General features: G+C 44.3%; 1 protein-coding gene across 50 annotated transcripts in view; it reads right to left on the reverse strand.

Annotated features, from left to right (window-relative positions):
* Positions 1-19,914, reverse strand: part of TENM2 (teneurin transmembrane protein 2) — a 3,534,961-nt gene that overhangs the window by 80,270 nt on the left and 3,434,777 nt on the right. For all 50 annotated transcript variants that reach the window (XM_072756643.1, XM_072756655.1, XM_072756648.1 and 47 more), the window contains 3 exons: positions 8,122-8,332; positions 3,837-3,956; positions 268-529 (listed from right to left, as the gene is read on the reverse strand). In XM_072756643.1, coding sequence (XP_072612744.1) covers positions 268-529; positions 3,837-3,956; positions 8,122-8,332 — 593 coding nt within the window. The remainder of the gene's footprint in view (positions 1-267; positions 530-3,836; positions 3,957-8,121; positions 8,333-19,914) is intronic.

The raw sequence follows: 19,914 nt of genomic DNA on the forward strand, positions 1-19,914 counted from the left end.
GTGGGTTGCACATATGTATATTGTTTTTATTTTATTAAAAGCTCTGATGACTGCCAAAGTCTTGAATGAGTATCTGAAAACATCTGGAATGTCAAGGAGAGATTCAGTTTTTTTCTCCAGTGACATTGTGTTTCTACTTCTGGTCCCTCCCCCTTAATATTAGTTTCTGGCCCACCCAGGGAGTGAGATGCGGTAAGAAGAAGTTGGCCAGGCAGTTTGGGTTAAGGCAGTATTGAAGAGTCCTACCCTGGAACCTGCCATTCCTACCTGGGTCTCAGGCACGATGGGATTGTGCCCTGGGGCAGCACTGAAGAAGGTGGACAGGGGGGAGGAGATGATGATAGGATCTGGTCGGACAAAGCCACTGAGGTCACAGCTGGGGATGGAGTTCTCCTCGGTCTTCATCACCAGGGTGTCCATGGCGTAAAAGCTATTCCATGGCAGCCACACGGTGCGCTCCTGGCTCATGAATGGGGCTCGCTCGAAGTGCAGGGTCAAGGAGGCACCCCCATTGGCGATCAGGTCAAACCTAGAGAGGGGTAAGTGGGCTCACTGAGAGGGATGAACTTACCTTTGGACAGGCAGGGGCTCTGAACTCTGCACCTGATGGCAGAGGGAGGGGCAGAGCGCGCAAGAGAAGGTGGGCTTTGGAGGCAGATGGGCTGAGTTAGAACCCAATCTCTACCACTCAACCCAGTTGTGTGGCTGTGGGCAAGTTACTAACCCCTCTCTGAGCCCATATCTTCATCTGTGAATTGGGAAGAATTATACCAACTTCACAGTACAGCTGAGAGAATGAAATGTAATGAGAGCAGAGCAGGGGTCAGCAAACTAGGCCCATGAGCTAAATCCAACCCACCACCTGTTTTGGCAAACAAAAGTTTTATTGGAGTAAATCGAAGCCATGCGGTTTGTTTACTTATCCTCTCCAGCTGATTCTGTGCTACAAAGGCAGAGCTGAGTAGTTGTAACAGAAACCATATAGCATGCAAAGCCTAAAATATTTACTATCTGGCCCTTTGCAGAAAATGTTCCCCTGCCCCTGCTGTAAAGCACTTAGCGTTGTGCTAGGTTAACAGAAGTGTTCAATAAAAGAGTTATAATGATCAACGCTAAGTCATGGGCGGGCCTCATTAAAGCTTCTTCTCATCTGCTTGGACTGTTACATATATTTGTATATACATTTGGCTTCACAGAGCCTTAACTTTTGAGATACCACTGACATATAACATTACTTTTAGGTGTGGTACAACATAAGGATGTGATTCTTGTGTATGTTACAAAATCATGGCCACAAAAAAAAAAGTCTAGTTAACACGTCACTACACAGTTACACTTTTTTTTGTGATGAAAACTTTTAAGATTTATTCTCTTACCAACTTTCAATACGCAATACGTTTTTTTTTTTTTTAAATTATTTGTGAGAGAGAGAGAGAAAGAGAGCATATGCATGGGGAGCAGCAGGCAGAGGAAGAAGCAGGCTCCTTGCCGAGCAGGGAGCCCAATGTGGGACTCGATCCCAGGACTCTGGGATCATGATCTGAGCTGAAGGCCCTCACTTAACTAGCTGACCCACCCAGGTGCCCTGCAATGCAGCATTATTTACTCTAGTTCCCATGCTGTATATTACATCTCCAGGATTTATTTATTTTATAACTGGGAGCTTACACCTTTTGAGCTCTTCATCCATGTTGCCCTGTTTCTGATATTGTTGATAATTGCTTTTAAATCTTATTCCTGTTTGTGCCTCAAGAGCTGGACAAAGGTCTATTAGTAGTAAACTAAAACAAAGGTAGTTCTTTCCCAATTAACAGAAAAAAAGGAAGTTAACGGAGAGACGTCTCCCAATTTTAAGTTTTATTCCACCAGGATCTCTACCAAGATTTCAATTCTTCATGCTTTCTTGCTCACTTCAGAATTTCCAGCAATTAACAGAGTTCCTGGATCAGAGTAACAACTCTGAAAATATACAGACCCACTGGTTTCACCCAATTTGGGTAAATACTTTTGGTGGTTTTTGTTTGTTTGTTTACTTTTGGTATTTTTTACTTTTGTCTACTTTTGGTGTTTTTTTAACAGACAAAATGCAAGAGAGAGGAGCCTGTGAATACTAAGGCAAATAGCAGAGCATGAATAGTGCAGCAGTTTATTACATTAACTTGTTTGTATATTTATTTTTGGGCATGCATACTGCTGGGAATGGTTTTGTATAGGACACAGAAGAGAGTCAAATGTCTTGAAGTGAAATTGGTATGATAGAACCAAATCATCAATGTCTGTGGCACACACTACTATACAACAGATTGTGTGATTCCTCAGAGCATTCACAAATACATCCTGTTACTTCCAGGGCTTTGCAACCTGAACAGGCTGAAGAATCATCAATCCTGGAGGTTGGATAGATGATATGGGAAGTGGGTTTGGGTCGTAATTAGTCAGGAAGCAGCTGAGAGGGATGGGGCAGCATAAGGTAGGGACAGGCAACAGGCCAAGGACTGAGAAATGTCCTCTGTGTTGTCACAGGACTTTGCAGGGCAAGAATACTGGCTTCTAGGAATGAACAAGTTCTGCATACTACACATTCATAGTCCTAGTGCTTTAAAAGAATTAGATTTGGCTGCAGAAATGTATGAGTGAGGGGGTCGGTTAACCATCCGACTCTTGGTTTCGGCTCAGGTCACGATCTAGAATCGTGGCTCAGGGTCGGGGCTCCACCCTCAGTGGGGAGTCTGCTTGGGATTCTTTCTCCCCTCTTCCTGTGCCCCTCCCCCCACCTGACTCTCTCTCTCTCTCCCTCTAGAATAATTAAATAAATATGTTTTAAAAAGAAATGTACGAGTGAGATATCAGAAACTTTGTGAATATTGAGATTTTGGTGGAAATCGTCAGATGACTTCTTTGGGTTTCAGAGGTGGGAATATGAGAATAGGGTTATTGTGGGCTGGTAAATTTTGAAACTACCTGCAAGGTTACCTTAGGATGTAAGAAAGTAAGGCCAATATCTTCACCAGAGAAAAGCAAGACTCATAGCTCTTAGCCACATGCTATATTCATGATTTTTTATAGAAAAAGCGTTGCATCAGATTTACAGCCACTGTCTTCATTTTCATTTGGAATAGAAGGTAATAGTTCGTTGGTTTTTTTAGCCTAGGGTGGGTGAGTGATTTCACCATCCCATAGATTTCTTCTTCTTCTTTAAATTTCAACTCCATGCCCAGTGGATTAAGGAAATAACATAGCTTTCATCTTGGTGGGGGCTGCACGGGTGCATGTTTCCAATCAGAAGATAATAGGAAAAGGTTTCCTCCTTCACACAGCAGGGTGACAGCTAAATGTATTTAATTAGACTTCTCTGATTACATCCCACCCCCTCAAAACAGGCACGAAAACAACACAGCTCCTAAAGCCACAGATGAAAGCAGAAGGGGTTCACCACAGGACACTATGTCATGTGGATCCTTGTCACCCTGCACTGCCTTTGATTTAAAATAGGAGCGAGTTTCCAAGAGCCACTTTGCCTTTTCTTTCTAGAATCTGCCCTCCCCCAGCTCCAACCCCAACACATGCACACGCACAGAAAAGCATTTACCTGACTTGGAAAGAAGGAAAATGATGGTTGTCAGCAGCCCTAGATAGGCTGGCCCTTCTATTTGTTTTTCATTTTGGATACCATGCCATAAAGCAAAAAATATATCTGGGGGATCCTTACTAGGGCTCTGGCCTGGTGGGTACTGCAGTCCACAAGCGGAAGCCACATGGTTCCAGGCCAATAGCCCCATCTGTCTCTCTATGTGCACCCTCGGTCCTGCGTAGGTAGAGCTCACCACGGTACTTACGTGCCATCTTGGCGGGTAATGGTGTAGCCGTATTTTGGGTACTTGACAAAAGACACGTTCACTCCAACTAGAGGAGTCCCATCTGTAGTTACTACTTGGCCTCGAATGAGAGAAACCAAGCTAAGAGAAAAAGAAACACAAGTCTTGAGACAAAGACAGGAAGACAAGGAGACCAGGGGGCGTGTCAAGTTCTCCTTCCATATTGCCACTGTCCCCACCCATCCTCTTCTGGTCACTAAGGTAAGAAGATTTTCGACATTATTTCTGGCTTTGCATGATCACACCCCATGGGGAGGTCTTAATGCTTGCTTTCCTTGAGGAGCAGAACTGGTGACATGTTGGAGTAAAATCCATGGGCAGCATCTCCAGTCACTTGGCTGGGCAATGGGGTCTCCTGTGCACATTCCCTCTACCCTTGGCCTTGCTCCATTTCTTGACATCATTTGGCTTTTGTTTGGCCTGAGCTCCAGGCTGCCCCTCATCACTCATACTTGTGCCTTAGTCTGGCATAGAGAGTATTATACTCGGGTGAGAGCTTCCCCATCTGGCTACTCATTTCCTTTTTTGGCTTTGGAGAAAGGCAATGTTACTCTTCTCCTCCAGGCTGGGATGTCAGAGGGAATGGAGGGAAGCACGTAGAAGTATTTTTGTTTTTGTTTTTGTTTGTTTTTTTTTGCTTTTGTTTTGTTTCTATGAGGTTGGGACATATACATACATTGTTTTTTGTTGCCCTCTAAGAGCAAAATTTCTCACAATCTGTGACAAGAGAAAAGAGAATATTGGAGATATTTTTTTCTGGTAGAACTATCTTAGATTCTGGATTCCACGTAACTGTATTTCTCTTATATCAAATTCCTGCCATCTTGATGGAGCAAGGATGGGGATGGTTGGAATCCCACTCCACTTATTTCTACTGTCAACCTGAGCTCTCCTCTCTTCAGATCACAATAACTAGAAGTTTCTTGAGAATGCCAGTGTCTGACGAGCAACTTCTGCAAAATCTCACAAAGTAAGAGAGAAGCCGCAACAGTCCTCTCAAAAACCACAGAGGGAGTAGGCATATGCTTCTTCTTCCCTAAATTTTCTGATTTCACAGAGAAATGGGTTAATGAGAACTTCCACTTGTGCACTTAGCCCCCAGCCTACCAGGCAGGTCGGCAGCTGTATTGTTAGCCTTCAAGCCACTGGGTATTTGGCAAAGCCAGAGAGGTTCTCAGGTTTCCAGCTTCCTGGACATATTCCCAATTTCTGGACTAGGTAATCAAGCTACCTGTTCTTTGCCAGAATCTTGTCCAAGTCTGCTCGATCTCTGGAATGCACATACTTCTGCCGTCTCAGGTGACCTACAAACTGGAGAGATGCTTTCTCCGGGCACCTCTCTTTTTATTAGCAATACCCCCAACTGTTCAACTTCAACCCTTTGATGATCTTGGGAGAGTTTAGACTCTACCGCTGACAGCTCTAATTGTCTGCTACTGGCTGCCTAACAAATGCATTCCATTTTTAGGTGGTTCCAACTATAATCCTAGAGTCTCTTGAAAGAGGAAAACTAAATTATGAAAATAATTCTTTTGTTCAATTCCATTTCCTTATCTTAGCACAAAGATTTCTTTCATGCCTTCTGAGACACTATTTTAAAATCGATGTGTGTTGATGACCACAAGGTACAAAGCATTTGTGATGAGAAAACAAAATTGGGAGCATGTCCCACACTGGGTTTTCTTCCCCCTCCTTTTTTATGTAATTGTTATTTCTTTTAAATAATTCCTATAGCATAAGACTTTGCAAAGCATCACAGGAATAAAAGGGGCCTGGTTGCCTAGGCTTCCTACCGTCTATTTTCCTAATTCTTCATTGTTGCTGGCTTCATATCGTTTCTAGGCAGACAATTCACAGAAAAGACTCAGCTAAGACATGCTATCAGTTCATTTCTATTTATGATTATTGATGTGTAACAATTATCACATTATCTAGATAGTGAGATCTGCTCTATAAATTATAGTGGTGGAGTCAAGGCATTTTAGTGATTTTTGTATGCCATTATCTCGGGGAAATGCCTTCTTAGAAGTCTTGAATTAACTTCTTTTTTACTCTTAGATTTCCCCTTCATTTTTCTGTCAGAGGATAATGCACTAAAATTCACATGCTTGGTGAACTTCAACCTATGTCTTGGAGTAACATTTTGTATTTCTGAATTATGTATCTATGCCAACACGCTGGAGCTGGGCTCACTTAGGTGGTGCTATCTATTGCAACTTTCAAAGCTCCAGAGAAGCTTTTTTTTGTCCAGATCTCTGGGGCTGGTATAGTCCACCCAATATTCTGGAGTCCCTGCCTCCTCTCCTGCATCTTGGCTGTAGCTCGTGGTTCCTTCTGGAAGCGGTAACTTTGATGAAGAGGATAAGATTGAATTTAAAGGGACCAAAAGGAAAATATCAGGAAATTACTAGATTTGGGGTAGAAAAGGTGAAATGTTAATAGGAAGCTGAACAGAGCACAGGCCCTTTGAAAGATGCATTTATAGTATGAGGAAATTGCATGCAAGCTATACTGAAATGCTTCCAGCCTGGTGCAAGGGCCATTCACGACTCTCTGGCAACAGGAATAATGTTCATAATTAAAGGGAAACATACCTATAGTATCTCTGTTGCAGAACTAGGATTTGACAAGCAAATACTTTTGTGATCAAAGATTTTTATATTAAAGTAATAATATAGCTGTGTGAGTATACTCTATAAGATTATTCTAATTTTATCAATCAAGAAAATGAAGTTTCTGAGGTTGAATTACTTGCCTAATGTGACACAGGCTAGGGGGGTGTCAGGGCTGAAATAGAAGAGGGCCGAGATTATTTTTTTTTTCTGTTTTATTTTTAGTAAAACGAGAATAGGAGAGAGGCTAAAGCTGGTGGCCTGAAGTGACCATGTTAAAAGCCTTCATATTCAAAGAGCTGCCAGGAATTGGAGCTGCACAACTTTCCAGAGAATACCTAGGGGCTGTGGAATTAATCAGCTCTACCATTACCTCCCACATCCCATCCCACCTTCACCAGACTTTCCCAAGGAAGAGGAACAGTGTCTAAGTCATGGCCTGATGATGTTTCCTCCTCAGAGTCTAATGTAGGGGGGCATCAAGAGAATCATTTATAAAGCTAGGGTCTCTCTAAGAAGTGAAGTCTTATATTTCCTTTGCTGGCTGGAAGCCTCCATGAGCAGCATGCTTCCTGACTTGCTTCTGGCCGCCCCCCCCCCCCCCCCACCCCAGAACTAAGTGAGGACAAAGAGAAGTAAGAGAAGGATGGCATGAGGAGGATGGTTAGAGGGACGAGGAGACCAGGGACACCCCACTCAAGGTCAAGTCTCCTGGAGGTTTTATGACAGAGGACCCAACCAGCAGCTCTTATTTCCTCACAAGAAGGAGCACAGAGATGAGGCACATCCCCAGGAAGACCACATCTGCCATCCTTACATCTGTGACACTCTCGACATCTGAACCCAGACCCACCGAGAGAGATCTGTGATATGCAGGCAGACATAAGAAGACTCCCACCCCTCTATCCTTCCTTTCACCCCCAGAATCAGAAACAGTGCCTAGAAGGGAGAAGGGGATGGGATGCCTCAAAGCCAACTCTTCTCCTGCCCTCCTCTCCACGGGTACAGTTCTAATTTATTCTGGGAGGAAGGGAAGGGCCAAGCTGAGTATAAAATAAACCCAGAATTTGCCGCCCCAGAATTGCTTCAAATTAGCAACTGAGAGCAAATCTAAATTCAAGAGAAACGCCGTCATTTTGGTAAAATGCCTCAGCCTGACATATTGGCCAAAGTAGGCCCATAGCAGGTCCAATGAATGGCGTTGCTGTAAGGATTAGAGATGGTCTACATAAAGTTTCTGGCTCATCGTAGGTGCTCAATAAATTCTAATTAATGTTATTAAGTTAATAACTGTTTTCAAAAATACTCTATTGAATGAAATATTTCAGTGATCAGACAAAAGGCACTATCGGCGGTATTTTATAAAGAGACATAAAATAATAATACCAAATAATAGATTATAAAAGTGATCTAAGAATCAGACAATCAAAAGATGTCTCCAGCAGATTCTGGGTTGAAGGTGGCCAAATCCCACAGAGAGGAAAGGGACCTCTGTGAACCAGAGAGAGGAGCTGCTCTCATGGCGTAGTTTCGAGGCCAATTGGGCCCACAGAAAAACCAGGAGCACTCCCTCCTGCTCTGCCAGGAAGGAGACCGGCCACGCTGGCAGCCTGTATGGACAGAAGGGTGCCCACCTGCTATTGAAGGGGTTGTCTCCAGGGATGATGTGGGTGCTGTCTTTGCCTGCCAAGAGCTTGATGCGGTCGTAGAAGGACTTCACTGCAGGCGAGTCTGTCTGGCCCTGCTGAATGATGTCCAGGGGGTCCCGGGACCCTCGGCAGAGCAGGCTGTTCTGACAGGCCGACTGCAGGCAGCAGTCAGGGTCCAGACAATCCACCAGGCCATCTGGAAGGGCAGAGGCAAGCCAGGGTCAGTGCATTTCATGGCACAAAGCTGCTGAGAGATTCCTTTGTCAGGAATATCGTCAGCTCTTTCCAAGGCCTTGAAATGGCAGGTCTCACACAACAGGCCTAATTTAATTCCAGTACATATGCATAGACAATAAAATGAGAGGGAATAATTGAAAATGTAGATGAAAGATTATCCCCAGGTAGTAGATTAGTGTATGTCTCTCCTCTTTCTTTATTATACTTTTCTAGGATTTCTACTTTTTCTTTTCTTTCTTTTTCTTTTTTTTTTAGATTTTATTTATTTATTGAGAGACAGAGAGAGAGAGAGAGAGAGAGAGAGAGAGAGAGAGAGGCAGAGACATAAGCAGAGGGAGAAGCAGGCTTCACGTGGGGAGCCAGATGTGGGACTTGATCCCAGGACCTTGAAATCATGCCCTGAGCCTAAGGCAGACGCTCAACCACTGAGCCACCCAGGTGTCCGGGATTTCTGCTTTTTCTGTTGTGAGCAAGTATTATTTGAGTGGTTGGAAACAAAAACAACCTTTTTGTTTTTGAACAGCACAGCACAAAAAATTATCCATAGCCAGTTCTCGGGGGCCTGTGCTAATGGGTGCACAAATAATCAAAATGCATGGGATTCCCTAAGTCTTGATTTAATGGAGAAAAATGTTCCAGCCCCACTCCCTCTCAGGCAGGGAGGGTATTGCTGATCAGTTTGACAAGTGGGTGGGGTGAAATCTACATTTTCCAGGAAATGTGGAGAAATGGTTTTGGCTAGAGTACCCAGAAATTAAGCTATCAGTTCACCCAGCTGCTCCTGGTGGTACCTTGCCACACACCTGTAGCACTTTCAACGTCCTGATTTACTTGCCTAGATCCTTGCCTCTCCACGTCCCTTTCCTGGGCTGATTCCTATCATTCATATAACATTCAACAAATATTTGAGTGCCATCCATATTCTGGAAATGAAACATGGAACAAAGAACGAAGAATGATGGTATTTGTTCTTAAGGAGCTGACAGTACAGTGGGGGGAAATAGATTTGATTCATCCTCTAAGACCCAGACTAGCTATGGCTGCCTCTTCTAGGAAGCCTTCCTGGTGATGTCTTTTGCTGGGTTAGGGTATCCCTGCTCTGTGTATCCCCGAATCAGAGTTTCTTAGAGAATGGTTCTGCATCAAAATCCCATGGGGAGAATCGAGGGTCCACCCCAGAACTTCCCAAGGGAGAGCCTCCAGAAGCAGGTCCTGGCATCTGCCTGTTACACATACTTCTCAGGTGATTTTAATGCACAATAAATTTTAGAAACCCTTGTTAATGCCAACGTCCTTGTGCTAGAATTAATTATCTCTGTGTGTTTGCCTTCCTGTCTGGAGAGTGAGCTCTATGAAGAGAATAACAGTATCTTATTCATTTCTATACTCACATCTTAGTGCCAACCACAGAACTGGGTATTCAACAAAAGTTTGTTGAATGTATAAATGACTGTTACCCCTTCTTCACATGTGCGTTAGGGGTGAGCATGTGAATATTTCGGCCAGTCTTTGCTCCTTGGAATTCCCTACTAGAATGGATTAGTTGGCCAACCCTTATTCACTCTGCTGGGAATTGACTGAACACACAGTAGTAGAGAGAAAAGCTTGGAGAATAACTTGCTTACACCTCCCAGATTTGATAGCAAGGTACTTTGGGGCCATAATTAACATCATAGAAACATGTACTCAAACCCTGGGCTGTGACTTGACAAACACTTGTACTGGAACACTGAATCAGGGGCCTGCCTGCGTGCTTTAAATTTACTACAATGTAATTTTTTGGCATTACTCTTTTCGTTTGGTTCTGCTAATGAAATTGAAATATGTAATTTCACCAAAGTTCCACTGTAATTTAGCAATTAATGTACAATTATTTTAATGCATTACTTTCTTTTTAGCAAACAAACAAATTAGGAGGTTGTGTGTTTTGCTTGGCTTTAAATTACTAAAACTAGCCTCTCATTTTCCACATGGGCAAATGTTGCTACTGTGCCTCGTAACACATTTAGATTTACGGAATTTCCTAGAAATACAGACACAGGAGGGTGAGCAGCCACACACACTTTAAATTTAGAGACTTTCCGAGTCAGGGCTCTGAACACCTCTGCCTGACGTGCTGACTGAATCAGGTACTCCCCAGAGGCTCACAAATTTCAGACCCAAGAAGCAGGGCCAGAGAATTGTACCTCAGCAGCAGGATGATGCTAGGGCATGGTCTCAGATCTATGTTCAGATTGTACAGTGGATCCCAGGGCCCTTGGCAGAATAAGGAAAAGAAAAGGAGAAAAAAAACCACGCATAGCATTCCGCCTTTAACATCACCTTCTGTGGACTGCCTTCACCAGACAGAAGGAATCTACCGTGGAATGCCTGCGTTGGATTTAAAATTATCCCACTGAGATCTGTTGGCGGTGCTTCATCCAGCAGATGCAGAAACTCCTCAGGTGAGAAGAAACACATCGCTATTAGCACCATAGTTTTCCTTAAGGCCGCTGGCCTCTTCTCATTAGAAGTTCCATCTGTCTCTGGTGGCCTTTCCCTCTGGGATGCTGGGAGCATCCCCTACCCCCCCATCCGATTTACCACCCCTTCCACATAACCAGCTTGAGAACCTCAATGGGCTCAAATAGTAACTTAGGACAGTTTTCCTATTAAGCACTCAACACATCCACACCCCCCCCCCCCCAACCCCTGCTAGTCTGCCACTCATTCTGGACTTGCGACTTCTTCAAAAGTGTGGGCCTCAAATTTTTCCCACTGTTTTGTCGATTCTAGGGCTTTTTATTTAAGGGCCTGTCTGGCAGGAGATGTCCTATAAACACATCAGCAATAGCAGATGGCAAGTGCTAAAAAAAGGGGAGAAAAGGGATAGAAATTATTTCTTCCTACATATTTACATTTACCTGCTCCAAGATGGTGCATTTGGGGTTCTATCGGTTATTAAGTGTGAGCATACGTTATGTCTGTAATGACCTCATCATGTTGCGTGATTATGGGCTGCTGCTGCTCAACACTTACCGACGACACCGTGAACTTTAAATTGGCACTCCAATCTCCCAGTGGCCTGTCAGTCATGAGAGCCGCATCTTTATGCCAGCAAGCCCCTCGCATGGAGTCTGACATGGCAATCTTCAGTAAATTACCCTGTCACTGACAATCTTGCAGTTATCTCGCAAACAATCAAGCAGGCAATCAAACTGTTCTGAATTGCCAGTTCAGGACCTGAGAGGCTGCTGGCGTCTCTATTCAACAGGGGCGCGAGAGCAGCACAGTCCTCCCGTGACACTGGACGATTTCTTTATTTATTTATCCACCTACTTGTTTGTCTGGTGGGCTTTCTCCCAGTGAGGGTGGTGACAGGGGTGTGCAGAGCCCTTGAAAAGGGCCCGGTTCTGACTCAGCGTTTGGGGAAAGTGACCCAGGCCTTCCGGCCCCCGCCCCACAACTGTGTTGTGCGTGTGTTTCACGTGTCATCATTTACTTCACTCAGTGAGATGGGACCATGGAGAATTATCTAGGTGCTTTCTGTTAGAACACAGGCTAAACCACAGCTCTGGCTACATGCCACATGCATCTGTCATATGCTAGTTGTAATGGCCATTTCAGAGAAATATGGATGTGAGAAACTTTCTGGGAATCATGTGAGGCATTCTTTTTATTACTTTTGATAAAAAAAATCAGAGAGAATCTTCTGTAAGAGGTCTAGCAACATGAAGCAGAAATCAGGGTGATGCTAAATTGAATCTTTTTTTTTTTTTAAGATTTTATTTATTTTTTCATGAGAAACACACAGAGAGAGGCAGAGATATAGGCAGAGGGAGAAGCAGGCTCCATGCAGGGAGCCTGATGTGGGACTCGATCCTGGGACTCCAGGATCATGACCTGGGCCAAAGGCAGGCGCTAAACCGCTGAGCCACCCAGGCGTCCCTAAATTGAATCTTTTGAATTAGAATTCCTAAGATAAAATTTTAGCCAGAAAGTCTATACTGTGTCAGAGGCAAGAGCCTGGCCTCTGGAATCAGATAGATGTGGGTTTGAGGCTCATCTCTTCTAGTCCCTGGCTGTGTAAGCTTAGAAAGATAACCAACCTTGCTGAACTTCAGTTTCTTTGCTTTTAAAAACTGAATTATAATAGTGCATATATCATAGGGTTATGTGATGATGAATAAATGAATTGATGTGTCTGGCATAGTATGTGTTCAATGAACCATAGGTGTTACTATAACCAGGAAATCTGGAAAGTTTTCAACTTTTTCAGTTTATAAGAACCAGATATGGATATCATCAACGAAATCCCCTATTTGAGTCATTCACTGGTATGTGCTATGGGTAGGTTGAATCTTGACAAGAACATAATGTTTCCACATAGTGATAAGTTAATTGACAGTAATAATAAATGCTATAGGTTGAACAAGATTTATACATATTCTTGATTTAAATCCTCACAGCAACCCCACAAAGCAGAATATAACCGTTAAGCTGCACACTCTGGATCAGGGTGTCTGGGTTTGAATCTCAGATCAGGTGCTACCAACCTGCTGACCCTGGGCAATTAACTGCTCTGCATCTCAGTTTCCTCATGTACAAAATGAAGATGATGATGACGATGACATTAGAAAGTGCTGTTTGGAGGACTGAAGCAGTTATTACATGTATAGCACTTGGAACCGTGCCAGTGAACACTCAGTTAACTATGTGTTATGCCCATTATCACGCCATCACCCACCTTATAGAGTTGGAAACTGAGGCTCAGAGAAGCTAAGTAAGTTATCCAAGTGGCTAAGCAGCGGCTCTGGATAAAAAGTAGGAAAAGGCAATCAGTGAGATCATTACCCTCTGTCTTCTTCATTACCAGAAGGAGGAGACGTTCCTTTCCCAAAGGGAGTCTACAGACAGGGCAGTGGACACCCATCGACTGGGGAAGTATGGGTGGTCGTGAGATTTAATTACTTCTGCAGGCCTGTCTACATCTACAGCTGGGAAAGAATCAGGCTGGTTGAAACAAGCTTCTAAAAGGGAATTGGCATGAGAGACAAGATGCCTGGGAATTCATTCCCTGCAATGCAGGCTACTGAGGACCACACTATTTACCTGTGAGATTCAAACCCCCCATTCAGCTGTTTACCATCGGCACAAAGTGGCACTTGCCTTCTGGGCTGGCTACAAGTTTGTGCCAGCTGTTTCCAGCCCTGTCAGTTCACTCTGCTGGATTTTTAAAGGAGCTCCTAAATAGGCAAAAGATATAACCTCAAAGCCTTAACTGAACACATACCAGTGAAGCTATGCTCAGTGGGGAGGAGGCCATGGGTCAATGGAAAGGCTGCAGAGAGCCACAGCAGATACTGGATATTACAGAGTTGCCTGGAACATGTACACCTTTTCTGTTTGGGAAAGGCTGAGTCCGCACATCACTCTTACAGGGAAGAGAGGTCTCTAGGAATGAGAGGGTATTTATTTCATTCATCTCATTTATTGTCCTCTTTGATCTTTGTAAACTGAGCAGCTTATGGAGAATCTAGATGGAAGCATTTTGTTCAATTTTGGTGCCTTTTATTCCCTGTAGCTTGGTATGCAAGCGATTTCCTTTATAACCTGCATGAACTCTCCGGCTTTCTTGGGTATTAAAGGCTTCAGAGAAACATCTAAATTTACTTTTCTTAGTTTCATTTTGTGACAGGGTGGCACAAATCGACTCCAATAATTCACTTCAGGTGCCATGGATGGCTCTGCTAGTGCCCGCAAGCAGTACCTGACTGAGAACTGGTCAGCATCTCAGATTTTTAAAAATGAGCTCCATTTTTTCCAATCATGGTTTGATGAGAGGCATCACCAACCACCAAATATACCTTCCCTATTCATCTGGCCAAGAGGATGGTTAAAACTAGGAAGAGTACACATGGTTCCATTTATGGGATGTTCAAGAACAGGCAAAGTTAATAAATTATGTCAGTTAGAAATTGTAGTTGCATTAATGGGGAGATACTGGCTGGGAAAGAATACGGGGGAACTTTCTGGGTGCTGGGAATGTTCTAGATCTTCATCTTATTCAACTATCTATACACACCTCCAGGTATGTATTTAAGATTGTGCAATTTATGTACTTGCTAACAGATGGACTTTAGGCAAGATACCAACCTCTCTGTGTTCTGTCCTCCTTATTTACAAAGTGGGCATGATGATGCTATCTCACAGGAGCAATGAGAGGGCTAATATAATCCACTCTAGGTATAAGAACAGCTGTGAGCATCTAGTAACATAGTACATGCTTCTGGATCTTTTTACTTCTTTTCTTGGCATCATAAAAGTTTGTTTAGCATACAGAGTGAGGCACTTGCCCAGTTCTCATTTCCCCAAGTAAAACAGAGGGAATCCAGGTGGTAGACCCCACAAACCCTAGGGCCACTCTTGTGATCAGTTAATGATGGGGAAGTAGAAAATTAATAAAGAGTGGAGAAATGGGGGAAGAAACCAAGCTGGAGCAAGAAGGAAGAAGCCTGTGCTGTTTGCTCTTTGCGTTGGAAATTAAGGAGTGGTGGAGGCTGGCTGGCAAAGACCAAGGGCACCTGAAGGCCAGGCACATCAACAGATTCTTGAATAAAGAGAAATATGGCAACCCTAGGATTCTTTGAGTGATGGGAATTATTTTAAGGTGAGCTCTTTCAGGACCATGTCTAAAACGTGTGGAGTCCCTAGCAAATATCTTTTTTGGCACACCCTGTCTGTATGAGCAATCTGAGCTACCTGAATTGACACCAGCACCATTCTCATGCTGGTCTCACATGATCTTGCAAAATACTCCTCCAGCCAGCAGGAGCAATTTACTTGCCAATATGTCCACTGGAATTAAGGTCGGGCACTGGGCCCTAAGATACCTCACAAAAGCAAGTCCCTAAATGTCTCTGAAAATCTGGTCAACCTTACATGCATGGGGATGGGGTGAGGGATGGTAGAGGGTCCTACAAGGGAGAAATAGGGGCCAGAGCTCAGGCGGGTCCTAGTCTGGGCTGGTGTGTTCCTGCCAGGTAGCATTGTTGACCCTGCCTAGTCCCTGCCACTGGAGGAGCACTTAGAAAATTTCAAGGAGAAGGGGAGCACTCCAAAGCTCAAGGATTCACTTACCCAGAGTAGCACTGGATTCTTGGTCCAGTTAGACAAATAGCAAAAGAATACAAGCTTTAGAGTCAGAATGGCTAAAATCTGTTCTCTCATTCATTAGCTTTGTATACTTGGCAAGTGACTGACCTCCTGTGACTCAGTTTTCCCAGCCATAGAATGGACTTAATAGCACCTACTTCACCAAAGAGCATAAAGATGCTATGGGACAGTGCATATGAAATGAGATGGTGAAGGTATTGCACTGAATACACAGCAAGAACTCAACCAATGGAGGCTATTCTTCATAATATTTTCTGCTCTCCACCAGGGAAGGCCTTGTTCCATTTGCATTTTACCCAATGTCTGCTGACAAGTTGGAAGGGAGGGATAATTGAAAGTATTCTGGCTTGATGTAACTAAAAAGTGAAAGGAGCAGGCAAGGCTGACTTGATTTAACCTGGCAATATGAGATTAGTTCTTCATTGCCTCTGTTAGGTCTCCCGCATTGCCAACCTTTTAAAGCAATAGATTGGCTGACAGGGTGCTCATTTGGAAGGTTTCACCTGCCATTAATACCCTAGCTGCCTGATGGACCATCGTTATGCAGGCATCCCCTCCCTCCTAACCAGAGCAACCGCCATTCTTAAATATTGCAAGAAGTAAAATCGTATTTGTGCTCCTTCTGGAAGGCCTGTTGGAAGCTTTGCCCTCGCTTCGTGCCAACTCTTTTTTGACAGTGATTTCCAAGGCCAGAGATCCTTGCTCCAAACACCTTTGGCTTTTCTTATGACTCAGCAATGGAAGATCAATCATGTCTGACCAGAGACTTGGCAGAGTGGAGGCCCCACTGAGCTGTTTTTCTGGGTTTCCTACTGTTCAGGATGGATGTGGGAAAGACAGTGAAGGCTGCTTAGGAAAACCCAGGCACTGTTACTGAAGACAGGGACACAGTCTAGTAAGACCACTTCTTATCAGGATTCTAACTCACCCTGAAGCCACTGGGGCATCTGGTCAACCCATCACGTATGGGGGTCGGGGGAGAGGGTTGGTAGGAATTCCATGACAATGAGCTTGCAGTGTGTGTCCATTTTTTTTTTTGAGTTTATTAAAAATTAGCAAACGGAAAAAAAAAGCCCAAAACAAATATCATCAATAAAAACCTTTAAAACTAATGCTAAAATCTAACCATCACTGGAATCACCTGGAACCTTGCTAAAATATAGATTCTCTGGTCCTACTGTGTTTGGCATTTCTGACAAGTTTCCAGGTGATGCTGCCACTGTTCTGAGCACTGTAGTGCCAGAAGTCAGGCACTAAACCTCTGTTGGTCAAGGTGCGCTCCCTGACCTCCTGCCCTGGAACCACCTCAGTGATTGTAAAATGCTATTCTTGCTGTCACCCAGGCCTACTGAATTTCTGGGTGTGGAAACTGAGAATGTGCATTAAAAAAAAAGATATTTATTTATTTTGAGAGAGAGAGAGAAAGAGAGAGAACCTGAATATAAGCACAAGGAGAAGGAGAGAGAAAAAACCTCAAACCAGCTCTCTGCTGAGCATGGAGCCCAACGCGGATGCAGGACCCTGATATCATGACCTGAGCAGAAACTAAGAGTGGAACACTTAACTGATTGAGCCACCCAGGTGCCCCAAGAGTGTGTATTTTAAAGAAGATTTCCAGGTAATTCTTTTGCCTACTAAAGCTCAAAGACCTCTGCTCTGAATTATTGAAAACGCTCCTCAGATATCCATAGCAGTCCATCTCACTCTGAGAGACTAAAGGAGTTTTCCTGAACTATGTCTCCAGGGGGATGTTAATAGGGGTTCCCTGAAACATAGAAGTGGAGGTGACACTGAAGGATCTGTGGTCAAAAACAACTTGAGAGATGTTGGTTGAACACTTAAACTAGTTTTTTTTTTTTATAGGATTTCTCAGGGCCTTTGATGTGTGAATATGCATTATTAATCTTTAATGTTGCAATGGAGCATGCGGCACTTCCTGACCAGGACCCCTTTTGACCCAGAGCACCTCTCCACAACAGTCTAGTGCAATACAGGTTGGGAAGTACTTCATGAGAATGGAGCTCTAGGCTTGGGAGTTCTGTCCTTGGAAGGATCAGCTATACCTTCATCGACTTAATACTCATAAGTGGTAGCCCTATGCTTGATTGACCTTCTCATAAAACGCATGCTTTGGGGTGATTAAATGCAACACAAACCACATCATCACTACCAGCACATCAGCTCAGAGCCCTTGTCCCTGGCCTCCCAAAGCCAGCATATCTCAGCATAGAGACCCTATGTTACAGGTCACACATCTCGGGAGTTGGTAGGATAATGAAGCATTAACGGTAACCATGTTTAATCAGAGCAAATGGATGGCATTTATGAAAAGCTTACTATAGGTGTCTGGGTGGCTCAGTCGGTTAAGCATCTGCCTTTGTCACAATCCCAGAGTCCTGGGATGGAGCCCCATGTGTCCAGGCTTCCTGCCTAGCAGGGAGCCTGCTTCTCCCTCTCCCTCTGCAACTCTTTCTGCTTGTGCTCTATCAAAAAAACCAAAACTAAAACACAAAACAAAAACAACAAAACCCCAAAAACTTACTACATGTCAGGCACTGTGCTAAGTGCTTTACCTGCATTCCTTTGTTAAATCACCACCAGAATTCCAGGGATCATTAGCACCATTGTTTACAGGTGAGGAACTGGAGATTTAGAAAGAGAGGAAATAACTTGCCTAAAACCAGACAGCTTCTACATGTTGGGCTGTGTTTTGACTGAGTTCACCGTACCCTGAAGCCAAATCCTATATGAAGCTGCCCTGTAAAGTCTGTTAACAGTAGAACATTCTGAATGGCCAACACACAGGAGCCGCTGTGCCCGCTGCCATGACACAGTAGTACTTGCACTAAGCTCTTTCACCTAAGGCAGGACTATGTCAAACAGAAGAAGAACAATTAAATACACATTGGAGGGAGATTTAGTTTTTGAAAAAGTGGGATGCAGAGTGTTTTCGCTAGCCCTCTGCCCCAGCTCCTACTTCTGACAGGAGGACCACTATAGGGCTGTTTCTCAGTCAGCCGTTGAAGCTCCTCTGTGTTTTTGCAGCCTGCACCTTGTACCCTTCCTTGTATCCAGTCATCATCCCCTATACTCACAAGAACACTTTGAGATAGCTTCTATGATCTCTGTTTTGCAGATGAAGAAACTGAGGCTTAAAGAGGTTAAGAGCCTTGTTCACAATCACACAGCTAGTGAATGATGGAGGAGTGAGTCACCTTTCAGCTGTCTACCTCCAAAACCTACACTTGGCTTCTGTCCTCAATTCTTCACAGGAGGCTGTGAGTAGTCCTGGCTATATAGAGGTGCCTGTGAATAGTGTAGGACGTGGGAGAGGAAATGCTGAGGCTTCAGAAAACATCTCCATTCCCTAGCTGCTGTTCTTTCTCTCAACCTCTTTCTGTCCCCCCGCCCCCCTCTTCAGCTGCTTCTCCTCAACCCGGACAGAGCCTCCAGGAATAATGATCTCACTTGATGAGAGTTTGCCCACCTCGGACATTCCCTGACAGGCCTCTCTGGCACAGCCTCACCCTTGTTAGCCTAGGGCCATGTTTTTTATACCTGAGGGATTTCTCTCCTGGCTGCTGCCGTCTCCCCGCTGTTCTGTTACAAAAACTACTGGCAAGAGAGAGCAAAGGTCTCTGATCTCAGCCCCCAATGTCCCCAAATGCTCACCCTCTGCCTGCTGTTCCTGGCCCCTCTCCTGTGCCCCTCATCAACCTCCCTTTCAGAGAGCCCACTGACAGGTCAGACAGAAGCCAGCCCAGCAGGGGGTGGCGGACTGGTGGGGTGCCAGACAGTGACCTGCTGGGCCCCTCAGAAAGGAAAGGGCTGTCACCACCGACATCTCCAAGCAACAAAGCGGAACGGTTACTTTCCACCTGAGGAGAGACCTTGTCTCCTGGGGGGAGGTGGGAGGACTGGCCCCTGAGCTGAGAGAATTAGCAGAGGGCATGATGCCTGTCCTCCTGGTGCATAAAGAAGCACCCCAGGCTGCCAAGTGGGAGAAAGGACCAGACTCAACTATCATGCAAGCTTCTGGTTGGATTAGGAAAATGAGAAGTACTAATTCCTAAACGTGGCTCTTGCCATGTTTCAGGTATTATGCTTAGCACTCCCTAGAGATCGCCTCATTTCATCTTCACATCCACTCTATGGTGTAGGGACTAGGAGCCAGTTTTGGACTACCAATCAACATCACAGGATCTGGAGGTTTGCAACATACTGGCTGTGTGGCCTTGGGCTAATTAGCTTACCTCTCTGAGCCTCAGTTTTCTCATCAATAAAGTGGAAATGATAATAATACTAGTTTAATAGGGACTTCGTGAAGGATTAAACAAGCCTTGTGCAAAACCATCTGTTTACTCTGGCTTTACAGATGGAGAGCCC

The sequence above is a fragment of the Vulpes vulpes genome, chromosome 4 (genome assembly GCF_048418805.1).
Source record: "Vulpes vulpes isolate BD-2025 chromosome 4, VulVul3, whole genome shotgun sequence".
Lineage (NCBI taxonomy): Eukaryota > Metazoa > Chordata > Mammalia > Carnivora > Canidae > Vulpes > Vulpes vulpes.